The 13,838-nt window shown below is 38.7% G+C and overlaps 1 protein-coding gene across 5 annotated transcripts in view; it reads left to right on the forward strand.

The window, feature by feature from the left end:
• The window catches only part of PIK3CB (phosphatidylinositol-4,5-bisphosphate 3-kinase catalytic subunit beta), a 154,341-nt gene that overhangs the window by 109,894 nt on the left and 30,609 nt on the right, over positions 1-13,838 (forward strand). For all 5 annotated transcript variants that reach the window (XR_013347118.1, XM_077826519.1, XM_077826521.1 and 2 more), the window contains 3 exons: positions 5,054-5,175; positions 10,813-10,956; positions 12,117-12,216. Coding sequence is in view for 4 of the 5 variants with exons in the window: in XM_077826519.1 (XP_077682645.1) it covers positions 5,054-5,175; positions 10,813-10,956; positions 12,117-12,216 (366 nt within the window). In the remaining variant the exon portion in view is untranslated. The remainder of the gene's footprint in view (positions 1-5,053; positions 5,176-10,812; positions 10,957-12,116; positions 12,217-13,838) is intronic.

The following is a 13,838-nucleotide window of genomic DNA, read 5'->3' on the forward strand; positions in this document are numbered from 1 at the left end:
TTTGAGGTACGGTAGAACTTCTAAAGTTGCATCTTATAGTCGTTAATGTTTTCCAATGTTAAAATAAATAAATACTATGGCCAAGGACCATCACAACAGCATCAACTAATTCCCTCTGTGTAAAATACAGTAATTTCTTGGCATTAGAGGTTTGAATAATGTCTTTTACTGGCAACAGACATTGCATTGAGTCTGACATGTGGTGCAAAAAACCAGCTGTTGTCACTAAATGTGATCAAAACTACTTTTCTGGGTGTTTTTAAATTTTGCTGTTTGCAGTCAGAATCTAGTGTCAAGAAATAGTGTAATATTTTTAACAGCAGACCATCTTACTGTCATGAATTATTTTAGATGTTCTGAAAATGGCAAATAAAACACTATAGACCAACAGAAACTCTCAGAAAATAATGTAATTTAATTTACTGACTATTTCTTTTACATACTACATTCTTGTAACTGTTACAGCAGAACAGTTGTCCAGAATTAATTTGTCTTAAGTAATAGCCCTTATTGTTGCTGAAGTGCCTCGTCAATATCAAGGACTCTTACCTTGGCCCAGCAGCAGGATGGGAGAACTTGGTTAAGTGTGGGATTCGCAGAGAATGTGTGCAGAAAGCAGATGCCAGATCCTATTAAACAGATCATCCAAGTTAACCCATCCACTCTCAGTAGGATGACAGATTTCAGAGTAGCAGCCAGGTTAGTCTGTATCCGCAAAAAGAAAAGGAGTACTTGTGGCACCTTAGAGACTAACCAATTTATTTGAGCATAAGCTTTCGTGAGCTACAGTTCACTTCATTGGATGCATGCAGTGGAAGTACAGTGGGGAGATTTTATATACACAGAGAACATGAAGCAATGGGTGTTACCATACACACTGTAAAGAGAGTGATCAGGTACGGTGAGCTATTACCAGCAGGAGAGGGAGGAAAAAAACCCAAAACCTTTTGTAGCGTTAATCAAGGTGGGCCATTTCCAGCAGTTGACAAGAACGTGTGTGGAACAGTGTGGGTGGGCGGGGAAATAAACATGGGGAAATAGTTTTACTTTGTGCAATGACACATCCACTGCCAGTCTTTATTCAAGCCTAATGTCACCCTCCGGGAGGAGAGAAAGAAAAGACAACTCAATTGGGTATTTTGAAACATGAAACAATTTTAAATAAAAATATTGAGTTTTTAATTCAACTGTTTTACTTAATGTGGTAAAGCAGTCTCACTTGGAAAGAATTTGGGATACATGTGTTCATTACCTAGTGAAAAGCAAGAGTTTCAAACCTATATAAAAACCAATCGGATTTCAGGTGTCATTCAATCCTTTTTTTGTATCTCTTCTAGAACCTTAGCAGCACTGAGAGTTAAGAATCCTCACTTCTTGATGTCATGCTCCTGGTATTGTCTTCATGTATGTGAGATTCTAAGGCATGTCTACAATTCAGCAGGGAGATATAATTCCCAGCAAGGGGTAGACAGACTCTCACTGGCTCGAGTTCAGCTATTGTGCCTGTATGGATGTTGCGGAATGGCCGTTGGCTCAGGTTAGCTGCCCAAGTCCAAGCCCGCCCAACCTCTGGGTCTGAGCTTGGGCTGGTAGCATGAGCCACTGGCAGTTCTACAACTTCCACACAGCTATTTTTAGTGTGCTACCCCAAGCTGAGCTAGCGTGAGTCTGTCTACCCGCACTGGGAATCACACCTCCCAGCTGCAGTGTGAATATAGCCTTTCTGTCACAGGAATGAGTGCTTAATCTCATTTACTTTTTATGCACTGATTTGCTTTGTTTTGTGTTTTTTAACATGGTTGATATTGAAAAGAGTACATTTTAAATAAAAATATAGTATTTTAGATCTAAGGATTATTAAATGTTTGGAAAACTTCCAAATAAACTTCCCCATTGTCCTAATTGTTCTCCAGATGTGCTTTTAAAAAATAAATTTAAGAAAGGAAAAATTATCCAGATGTGACTAGTACTTCTGATGTACTTTGACCTTCACATTTTGATCAGCAGATGCTCACCTGGGACATTGAGCTAGTTGGCCTACACTTCCCTCCTAATGCAGATTCAGAGGAGGAACGTAAACAAGAGCAGGCTGTACTTTTGGAATTTTCTTGGCTCTTTCACAAGTCATCTCTAGCTCTTGCTTCCTCTAAGGTCACATCAGTTAACATTTCCTGCTTTAATAACCATTGTCTTTAATTTTAACAATTTAATGCAGTCATAGTCTAAGTTGTAGGAAATTAATATTTTAAATTATTACTTGAGCTCAGATTTGGGTAGGATAGGGCTGTAATTTTCAAACTTAGTTGCTTAAAATTGAGCACCTAAAACCATATTTGTACATTTTAATAAGTGTCCTGATTTCCAGAAGTACCATTGAGATCAACATTCAGCAATGACATATCGGCATCTAGGATTTTTATCTGCCTCAACATGTAGGTCCCTGTGCTTTTGATGGTTCAGCGCCTGCATTGGTGCTCTGGCATATTTGTTTTGGTGTTTAAGCGTTGAGGAGCCTGTGCTGTCAATGCTTCAGTACCTGTGTTTGCTGGTGCTCAGCACCTGTTTTGGTGCATCAGCATCAGTATATTTGTAGAGCTCCAGCACAAGTGGTTGTGGTACTTCAGCTCCTATGTCATGGTGCTCCCTGACAGAGGGAAACAGTATGACTTGATATTCCCATCTCTGGGCTGAATGTCTGGTACATCAGGTAGTTTAAATATACATTTTTGTGGTGAAGCAGTATTTATATTCCAGATAAACTTTGTACTATCTTTCAATCTTTTTGAAGCCTACAAATATCAGTTCTTCTCATCAGTCTGTGTTACTGAAAATAACCTCACTGACTGAAACATTGATTTTTTTCCTCAGGGATTGTAACATGGGCATTTGAGCTAATTTTTTTTTTAATTGATTCTGCATCCCTGGCAACCCTGTCAATGAGATTGCACAGGATATAAATCAGCATGGAGTGTGGCCCCTTAAATTTTCAATGATGGCCTTGGATAGTAATTAACATTACAAAATAAGTGCACTTTTGGCATATTTGAGTGAAGCCATTCAGCTCTGATCTGACATGCTGTGGAAAGTGGAAGTATCACTTTGTGGATAAAAGCATTCACTAATCAGAGCGAGAACATGTAAATTATTTTCATCATTCAGCTTTTACTGAATAAGTGGTCTTATTATGAAAATTTGTATTATCCTACTAACAAGAAGGGTTTTTAGTATAGATGCTGCTTACCACTAAAGAAAAATTAAAAAAAAAATGTAGTGTTGATATCCCATTTACATTCCCGCTGGGTTGCTGATTTAGCACTGACAAGACCTACTGTCTCACTAACACATGGATATATGCCTTAGAAAAAGGTATTTTTAGACAGCGGATTAATTTTTAAAAGTGCCTATATTTTAATTTAATAAAAGCAAAACAGTATTCTGATAATATGATCACTTCTTTTCAGAGACTTTTATAGATCTATTTCCTCAATTATTCGAATACGTGCTCTAGTGTTTCTTGTACTAACAGATCTTTATTCATTTATACTTGGTCAGGGCTAGATCTACCATAAGGGATAAAAATAGCAAGGGCAGTAAAACATCACTACTTTTACTAATCACTCATAGGTGACACTGAGCTAAAAGTGGGTCAACTTTTGCTATTTTAATAAATATTTCATATTTTCAAATGATAGAAATACATGTCCCTTAACCAGTTTGAGAAATAATGCTTCTGTTTGCAGGCATATAGCAGTTTAGATCAATACTACAGCTGTAGCATGAATTAGGGAAGGAGGATAGTCTTGTGATTAAGAAGTTATGTTATGTCACAAGCTTCTTATGTGACTTTGGGCAAGTTGCTTAATCTGTCTGTTCCTCAGCTTTGCATCTCTAAAATGGGGTTCTACATTCCCTTTCTCCCCCCCTTTGTTAGTCTTGTATATTTATGCTGTTATTTGTGGAGCAGTGCAGTTTTTTCCTGTGTATATATACAGTGCCTAGCACAATGGGATCCCGATTTGAGACCTCTAAACATTACTATGAAGCTTATAAAGATTAAATGTATATTTTTAACAAAAGTAGCCCTCAGGAAAATTGTGCACCTTACTGGATGACTAATTTAAACTTGTAGGGTCAGATCCCAGAGTACAGCTAAAATGTACAGAACCAAAGTAAAGGGGTGATGTTTTGAGTTGGGTTAAAGTTTTCATTTATACTGCCCTGATCTTTGTGGTGGTGTGCATATTTTTTCTTTCCTGTGGTCTGTTAGACTGAAGGCTGCTCTGATCGTTTTCGGGGGGTGAAAATCTAACCCAGGATCTGCATAGCAAAGGGGATCCAGACCATGCCCCCTTCTCATTAACCATGTTCTATAGCTTTAGCTCTATGGGCTATAGCTTCCTTTTCCCACTATGTTGGTAGCAGGGATTGTGTATGGAATTTGAGTACCCAGGTCATCTGCACACCGTTATAGGATCATCCTTCACTGTGGTGTTCTTCCCTGGGTCACTTATGCTCGCAGCCAAAGTGACATTAATACAGAGCAGTCACATTACATCCAAAGATGTGCTGCATAATTTGAATGGGCAAAAATGTATAATATGAAAAGCTTTTTTGTCTGTTCCCCTAAAAAAAAAATAAAAAAAATTGTTAAAAAAACCAAAATTTTTTGTGAAAATTTTTTTCATCAAAATTTTCATGTTTTCAAGAAATTTTCCACAAAACTTTACACTTTTTTTAGTGAAATCATTTAGAACACTTATCTTATTTTTAGTTATCTGAAATTTTTGTTTGCTAAAACCACTGTTTACTTACTGAAAACCAGGTTTTCAGAAAACAAAACTCCACCAAAAGAACCCCAGAAGGACAGCTGAAAAATGGGAAAATTTTCACAAAATTGTTTTTCTAGTTTTACAACCAGCTAACCCATAATCATCTTCTCCTTTTGTTAACATTACTATTCCAAATAATTATCATCAGGAAAATCTGCTCATCCAATTTCTCAACTATATATTGAACAGGTGACTGACTATAGATATTCTTGTTTTTAAAACAGCTTCAGGCTCTTCTTCAAATATGGTCAAAACTGCCTCCTAGAGAAGCATTAGAGTTGCTGGATTTCAATTATCCGGACCAGTATGTGAGAGAATATGCAGTGGGCTGTTTAAAGCAAATGAGGTAAGTTATGGAAATTTTTCAGCTATAAAAGTGTCATTGGGGCGAAATTGCATTCTACTTTTTTTACAAGGGAAAAAAGGACTCAGAATCAAAAATGGTCTAAGAACACATTCTTTCCCACACAAGGATCCCCAAGTAAAACAATACATACAAACAGTTAAACTCTTTTAGAATGGCCCAGTTATAGTGTAGTCTGACAGCCCATTAACACCTCAGTATACTGCCACGGTGGGAGCAAAGTTTATGTCCTTCCTTTCCAAGAAGAGGCTGGCAGTGTCCTAATCCCACAGAAAGGGAATGTCTTTCCTCCCCACTTAAGGCATCTACACTTACTGGGGATCAGTGCTGCAATGATCGATGCAACGGGGGTCGATTTAGCAGGTTTAGTGAAGACCAGCTAAATCGACCACAGATCACTCTCCCATCAACTCCGATACTCCACCAGAATGAGAAGAGTAAGGGAAGTCAACGGGAGAGCATCTCCTGTCAATGCAGCTTGGTGTAGACACCGCAGTAAGTCGACCTAAGCTACATCGACTCCAGCTATGTTATTCACGTAGTGTAGACAAGGCCTTAGTCAGTGGGAGAATCTCTATAATGTGGGGCCTTTGATGATAAGGAGAAGTACATGGAGAGTGAAATACTGTGAGGATCGCAAACCAGCTACTCTGTGCCTGAAAATAGTGGCCCAATTACTCTCTGTACCATTTAATAAAAAGCTAAGATTTGATAGAGTTTTTCATTTCAGTTTCTTCGCAGAGGTAGGTTTCAGAGTAGCAGCCGTGTTAGAAAAGAAAGTGAGGACTTGTGGCACCTTAAAGACTAACAAATTTATTTGAGCATAAGCTTTCGTGAGCTACAGCTTACTTCATCGGATGCATCCAAAGCTTATGCTCAAATAGATTTGTTAGTCTCTAAAGTGCCACTAGTCCTTCTTTTCTTTTTTTCTCAGAGGTAGTTTCCCCTGCTTGCAATTCTTTCTTTATAGTGTACATTTCTGCTGTTGTATAAATTTTGCCCCAGAACAAGCTGAACTTTATCATTTGCAGAATTACTGCACGTCTCCTGTCCTTGACTCCTGAACTTTGTATGTGATGAACAGCTTTTTATTGTCAAGGCTAGGTTATTGACAAAATATTTTGACTTCTTTCAAATGTAAACAAGTAATTGCTGTTAACCCTGGCTCACCAAATAATGCTGAATTGGTTCATCCAGAATGATTATTCTTAGCAATGTCTCCAAAGCAAAATTCCCTTCAACAGAATATAAGAACTCAGTTTCAGATATTTTTATATGCCTGATAGAATACCGAAAGTAAAAATGTAAAGAAAATGTAATCTAAATGGTGATGAATAATCGAATGGATGGAAGGGACCTTGAGAGGTCATCTAGTCAATCACCCCCATGCTGAAGCAGAACCAAGTGTATCCAGACCATCCCTAACAAGTGTTTGTCTAACCTATTCTTAAAAGCCTCCAGTGATGGGGGTTCCAAAACCTTTCTTAGTAACTTATTCTAGTTAGAAAGTTTTTCCTAATATCTAACATAAATCTCCCTTGCTGCTGATTAACTTGATTACTACTTGTCCTACCTTCAGTGGATATGAACAACAACTGATCACCATCCTCTTTATAACAACCCTTAACATATTTGAAGACTGTTGGCAGGTCACCTCTTAGTTGTCTTTGTTGAAGGCTAAACATACCCAGATTTTTTTCTAAACCTTTCTTCATAGGTCCTGTTTGCTAACCCTTTTAGCATTGTTGCTCTCCTCTGGACTCTCTAGACACATCTTTCTTGGAATGTGGCACCCAAAACTGGTCAAAGTACTCCAGCTGAGACCTCACCAGTGCTGAGTAAAGCAGAACAATTATCTCCCATATTTTATGTACAACATGCCTGTTAATACACCCCAGAATGATATTAGCCTTTTTCACAACTGTGTCGCATTGTTGGCTCATAATCAATTTGTGATCTACTATATCCAAGTCCTTTTTAGCAGTACTATGCCTAGCCAGTTATTCCACATTTTGTAGTTCTGCATTTGATTTTTTTCCCTTCTTAAATTTAGTATTTTGCACTTGTCTTTATTGAATGTCATTGTGTTGATTTCAGACCTATTCTCTAATTTGTTAAGGTCTTTTTGAATTCTAATCTTCTCCAAAGTGCTTGCAACTCCTCCTAGCTTGGTGTCATCCACGAACTTTGTAAGCATACTCTCCATGCCATTATCCAAGTCATTAATGAAAGTATTGAATAGTACTAGACTCAGGACAGACCCCTGCAGGACTCCACTAGGTAAATCCTCCCAACTTGATAGTGAACCATTGATAACCGAGTATGTTTTTTCAGCCAGTTGTGCACCCACCCTATTGTAATTTCATGTAGCCCACATTTCTCTAGTTTGCTTATGAGAATGTAATGTGGCACTGTGTCAAAAGCCTTACTAAACTCAAAATATATGATGTCTCCTGTTTCCCACACAGTTCAGTTGGCCAGTAACCTTGTTAAAGGGGGAAAATATGTTTGTTTGGCATGATTTATTCTTGACAAATACATGTTGATTATTACTTTTCACCCTATTATCTTCTAGATGAGGGGTGGGCAAACTTTTTGGCCTGAGGGCCATATCGGGGTTGCAAAATGGTATGGAGGGCCGAGTAAGGAAGGCTGTGCCTCTGCAAACAGCCTGGCTCCCATCCCCTTCCCACCCCCTGACTGCCCCCCTCAGAACTCCCGACCCATCCAACCCCCCCACTCCTTGTCCCCTGACCGCCCCCTCTCAGGACCCCACCCTCTATCCAACACCCCCCCACCCCGCTTCCTGTCCTGCCACCTCCTGGGACCCTCCAACATCACAGGAACCCACCCCCTATTCAACCCCCCACCCCAAACCTCCGCTCCATCCAACTGCCCCCTGTCTGCCCCCCCCGGGACCTCCTGCCCCTTACCCAAGTCTCCCCACCCTCCCTTTACTTTGCCACTCAAAGCGGCAAGACAGGCTTGTTTGGAAAGCCTGGGAGGTGGGCAGGTGCAAGCCACGCTGCCCGCATGGTGGCATACCTGCGGGGGAGGAGAGGGGCCAGGGGCAAGCCTCCCTAGTCGTGGGCTCAGGGGCTGGGCAGGACGCTCCCACGGGCCGGATGTGGCCTGCAGGCCATAGTTTTCCCACCTCTGTTCTAGATAGTTGCAAATTGATTGTTTAACAATTTGTTCCAGGGTTTTTCCAGGTATCGAAGTTAGACCGACTGGTCTGTAATACTCTGGTTCCTCTTTGTTCCTCTTTTTATGTTGGCCCTTCTCCAGTGCTCTGAGATCTCACCGATCCTCCAGTAGTTCTCAAAGATAATCGCTAACAGTCCAAGATTGCTTCAGCTAGTTTAGGTAGAAATATTCTTGAGTGCATCTCTTCAGGCCCTGCCAACTTGAATACATCTACCTTAGTTATCTAAATACCTTTAAACTTTTCTTTCCCTCGTCTGGCTTGTGTTCCTTCCCTCTTTTTGTTAATATTGATTGTGTAAGCATCTGATCAGCAATAACCTTTTTAGTGAAGACTGAAATAAAATAGTCATTAAACTTCTCAGCCTTCTTGGTGTCATCACTTATTAGTTCTCTTTCGTTGCGAAGTCACAGACCCACATTTTCCGTCATCTTTCTCTTGCTCCTAATATACTTATAGAACCTCTGCCTGTTGCCTTTTATATCCCTTGCTAGGAGTAACTCATTTTTGCACTTTAGCCTTTCTGAATTAATGCCTACATGTGTGTGCTATTCTTTAGTACTGATCCTTAGCAGTTTGTCAATGTTTCCACTTTTTATAGGATTCCATTTTGATTGTCAGGTCATTAAAGAGCTCCTGATGGAGCCAGGTTGGCCCCTTGTTATTCCTCCTGCCTTTCTTTCATATTGGGATGGTTTGCTGCTGTGCCTTTAATATTGTTTCTTTGAGAAACTTCCAGCTCTCTGAACTCCTTTTTCTCTTAGATTTCTTCCCATGGAATTCTACCTACCGGTTCTTTGAGCTTGTAAAAGTCTACTTTTTTGAAGTCCATTGCCCTTATTCTTCTGCTTTTACTCCTTAATGTACCACCAGACAGCAGAAAAATACTTGTATTCTAGACTTTCTTAAAAATTCTAAAACAGTTTCTTACAAATAAATAATAGTTGGAAATGAAGTATTATCTTTGTTGGAATTTATGCTACAACAGATTTCAGTACTTCTATCCAAATTAAACTTTTTCAGAATGCCACTTTAAACATGCTACCAACTGTCATGATTGAGTTTTCAGTAACTTGTAAAGTTTTAATTTTTACTTTTGTGTCTGTTTTGGGTAAAGAGTTCTATAGGCAGTTCAGAAGTGTAAAATCTAGAAAGTTCAGGGGGGAAGTTCAGATATGTCCTGACATTGCTAAAGCAACAAAGTCACTACATAAAAAATAGAGAATGCAAGTGTTTATTTCTTTGGAAATAAATGTTTTCCTGGAAAGATGTATGTTATGTTTGAGAAGGAATACATTTTTTTCAATTATACAGAACAATTACGTAATAAAAAAGGGTGCTTGAAAAGTTATTTGCGTGGCTTTTTTTGGATGAATTATTGAATACTACTTTAGTTCTGGAGTTTTTTGGTTTATTTACTTGTTTGTTTTAAATTTTGGCTGCTCTTGACATCTTTTTATGATAACCATTCTAAACCAACATGCCATATTTTCACTTTTTAGAGCTACCTGATCGCAAAATTATTCTGGTAAAATTGGTGCTGAACCTCAAACAGTTATAGGCTGAAATTTTAATTCAGATCTTGGGTGCTGTGGTTGCATAGATATAGAGCTACCCATTTAACTTCAGAAGCAGCTGGAACCTCACAGAGGGGCTGACGGAATTGTAAGGCCCCACAGAGATCTTGTAGCTCACCTTGTCTGTCTCATTAGAGCCATAGAACGATCTCAACATTTGGATAACCATTAAAGATTAAATCCTTGGAAATGGCAGAACTGTACTTAGTGCACTCCCTTCTACCTGGGGCCACTAAGAATCTATTTTTTCCCCTAAAGACAAAGATTGGCCATTTATTCACCCTTACACTTACCTAGCATCCCTGAGTAAGCTTACTGAGTTTCACTGACCTGGATTGGGAGTTGCTGGAGTTTATTTTCTTAGGTGATTTCAGTGTCCATTCCAGTCATGCCTCTTGCACCTCGTGAGGGGATTGGGGTGAGCCTGAGCTGTTGCCATAGATTCATCTCCACAGTCAGAGTAATTGAAAGAGGAGACAAGGATCCGTTATGAAGTGTTGAAGGCAGTTAATCTGACCACACACAGAGAGGAAAAAATTCCTGTTGATTTCAGTAGATTTCACCCAAAGCATTTTATGCCCCTTGATTTCTATCTGAAGTTTCTGCTCTAACCATAATGGTGTCTCTCCTTATCGTTCAAGGTCTTCTAGAACCTCTTTGGCAGTTTCACACTCAGCCTACATGCATTATTTTTTCTTCCTCATTTGCCTAAAAGGTGGAAACCTTTCCTGTTAGATGTGGACCTTACCATTGTTACAGACTTTGTGTGTGTGTCTGTTTTTCAAGAATCGATTAATCCAGTTACCTGGCTGTTTACAAGATTTTATCTCCTTCCAGTGATGAAGAGCTCTCTCAGTATCTTCTCCAGCTTGTGCAAGTTCTGAAATATGAACCTTTTCTCGATTGTGCCCTCTCCAGATTCCTGGTAGAGAGAGCACTTGCTAATAGGAGGATAGGACAGATGTTATTTTGGCATCTAAGGTAAGAATTTCCGCTTTTTACTAGTGTGGGTGGTGTGTATCCTCAGCAGGCAGAATGAACTCTTTCATACCAAATACATGTTCTTGAGGATTTTTCATCGTAACTATTCCCCAATATTGTGTATTTCTTGATCTTGTGATTCCTTAACTTTGATGTTGATAACATGAAATTCTTCATTAAAAGGGTTAAAAATCAGAAAATGTAATAACAGTAGCGCAATCTCCAAAACAAAAGCTACATTTAAAAGAAAAATTTAAATTGCTCCATTTTGGAATTAATATGGTCATACATTTGGAAGTTTTATTTCTATAATTTGTTCTGCATATAAATTTAAATGTTTTATTTGCATTGGAAATGCAACATTTATACCTCACAAGTTTGAATGAATTTCACTTTTATTTGAATTCTTGTTGAGACATTAAATTTCTTTGATTCTTAGTTGTCACTTTTTAAAGGCAAGAGTAGAAAGGCCTTTCTGTGAATGACAAATACCTTGTAAGAAGGGCTTTCATTTGTCTCAAGCTTAGAAATGCAACTTGCTGTTGTTTTTACCTAAAAACAAAGTAAATACAGTACTACATTTTTAATTTTTTTGTGGAGGATAATTAGCTCTTGTCCTAATACCTTTAAAATGCTTTGTTTTGGAGGAAGGGGAACTCCTTTGGAAAATTTCCACATTCCTCATGAACCCTTGAGACTGCCTCCATTTTTCCTCACAATACCCCTGCTACTCTAGCATAACTGAAGTCTAGCCAGCATCGTTCCCTCCATAGTTTATCAACACCATTTCTGGCCAAAGAGGTATTGAAGGCTGATATAAAAGCATTCCTTCCTTCCTCGTGATTTAAAATGCCTCTGAAATATTCCTAGGCCAAAGAATGAGGAAACTGTAATAGAAACCGACTCTTCTACTTCAAAGTCTAGCACGTAGCCATTGAACTATGCTGCTGTCCTTTGGGAAAGTGGCCCTGCATTAGGATTTTGTTTTTTCAAATGTAGTTTTGCATTTTAGTTAAGTTAGAGTATTGTGTTTTGTGTTTAATTGCAGTAGTAATAAGTTCCTATTGTAAGAGCTTGAAGATTTCTTATCTGTAAAATGGATACAATCTATCTTTGCAGCTCAGTGATTTTTTTCTGTTTTCACATCATGCTTCCTGTAGGTCAGAGGTGCACATACCTGCTGTCTCCGTATTGTTTGGCGTAATACTTGAAGCTTACTGCCGTGGAAGTATTGCTCACATGAAAGTGCTTTCCAAACAGGTATTGATTGTTTAAATATTTGTCTTCACTTATTCCTGACTTGCAAGTGAAATATCTGTTCCATCGATGATATGGGGTTCAACTGCAAGCTCCTTTCGTAAGAACAACATCTGTGTGTGAAAAGGGAAGGGAGGTAAAGAGAAGAAAGGGCTAGTGAGAGAGACAGAGGAATGGGGAGCCCGTGCCCCACGCCACTGACACAGGAAGTAGCAAGCGGTGGGGGAGCACCAGAGGAGGAAAGCTCTCCTGCATGGCAGCCATTTAACTATTCCTGATACTTGTAAATAGGGTGCATGCATCCCAGGGGGAACAATGGATTTAGAAGATTACTCTAAAGGGTCACTTCCTGAAGCTTTGGCTTTTGTTAAAGGTAATTCAAACTGTTGCTTTAATAAGGAGGCTAAAATAATGCCTTAACAATGGAGTCTACATAGCTCGCTGTAATGAGAAATGACAACAGACATAATTTTTGCTATCACTGTGGAGGTACCAGTCAAGAGAAGAGTTGAGGTTCATTTCTAAACATATTATAATGTGCTGCTGTTAATGATCTGCCATTGCAAAGCTCGTTCTGAAGAGTTTAATGTGTCAAAATTGCATTGGCTTGAAACCTGGGCTGCTACAGTAATACGTATTTCTGAAAAACAGAGGTAATATCTCTGTCCGATTTATTTGATGCATAGCAAATATATAAACTGAGAGGAGGCAACAAAAAGCAACCCAATTAGAAATTTTCTGATCAAAATTTTCTTTTAGTTCTGATCACATCTGGGTTACAACTGTATCTCAAGAAGTAAATCGGAATCTACCATTGTTCTTCTCTCTTAGTGCTGTTCAGAAAGCATTGAAAAAGCCATCTCTTACACAAATGTGCTTGTTAGTATTGTTAAAAATCATAAAAAGACTAGGTGATGAAATGCTGTCAGTAATAGACTTAAGGTCAGTGAAGTTTTTTGTGCACTTCTCAGGAAACAAATGTCAACACAATCAAAGAAGGGGCAAAAAAATTCCCAACTGTGCAAACACGGAAGAAATTCAAAGTAGAAATACTTCAAAAAGTTCCTGTTTGTTCAGCACAGGTTCCATTTTGTCCCCTTGTCACTGGTGTTTGTACAGCTCCTGGAATTGTGGAAAAGCAGAGTGCTTTTGGTTTTGACAGATGGCTGACCTGGCAGGTCCTCCACTGCCTCAGTTTTATAATCAAACTGCATACAGCTTCCACAGCATCCTGCCTGACAGCTTATCTATAGAAATGTTGAGCTTTAACTCAACACCTTATAGATTAGGCTGAAGTTTCCTTGTATAGAAACTAACTGTTGCAAATGTGAAAGTAGAATATCCTTGAGTGAATAATAATCAGCGTTAGATTATTGATCAAGTTAACTTTGGTTTAAAGAGGATTTTATGTATACAATTATAATAAAGAACCATTTTATAACCACTAATCGCGAGTTGAGATTAAAATATAGCATGCACATGTTAATATGTTAATCAGTAGCAAGCCTAGACAGAATGTATAAAGAGCTTTGCGATATTGACATTCGGTGCTGTAATGTCACTGCATTTTCTTCAGTGTCTTTCCTCAAAAAGATTGCCACAAAGGAATAAACAGTTCAGTGAAC

Source organism: Eretmochelys imbricata, chromosome 9, assembly GCF_965152235.1.
Source record: "Eretmochelys imbricata isolate rEreImb1 chromosome 9, rEreImb1.hap1, whole genome shotgun sequence".
NCBI classification, from domain to species: Eukaryota; Metazoa; Chordata; order Testudines; family Cheloniidae; genus Eretmochelys; species Eretmochelys imbricata.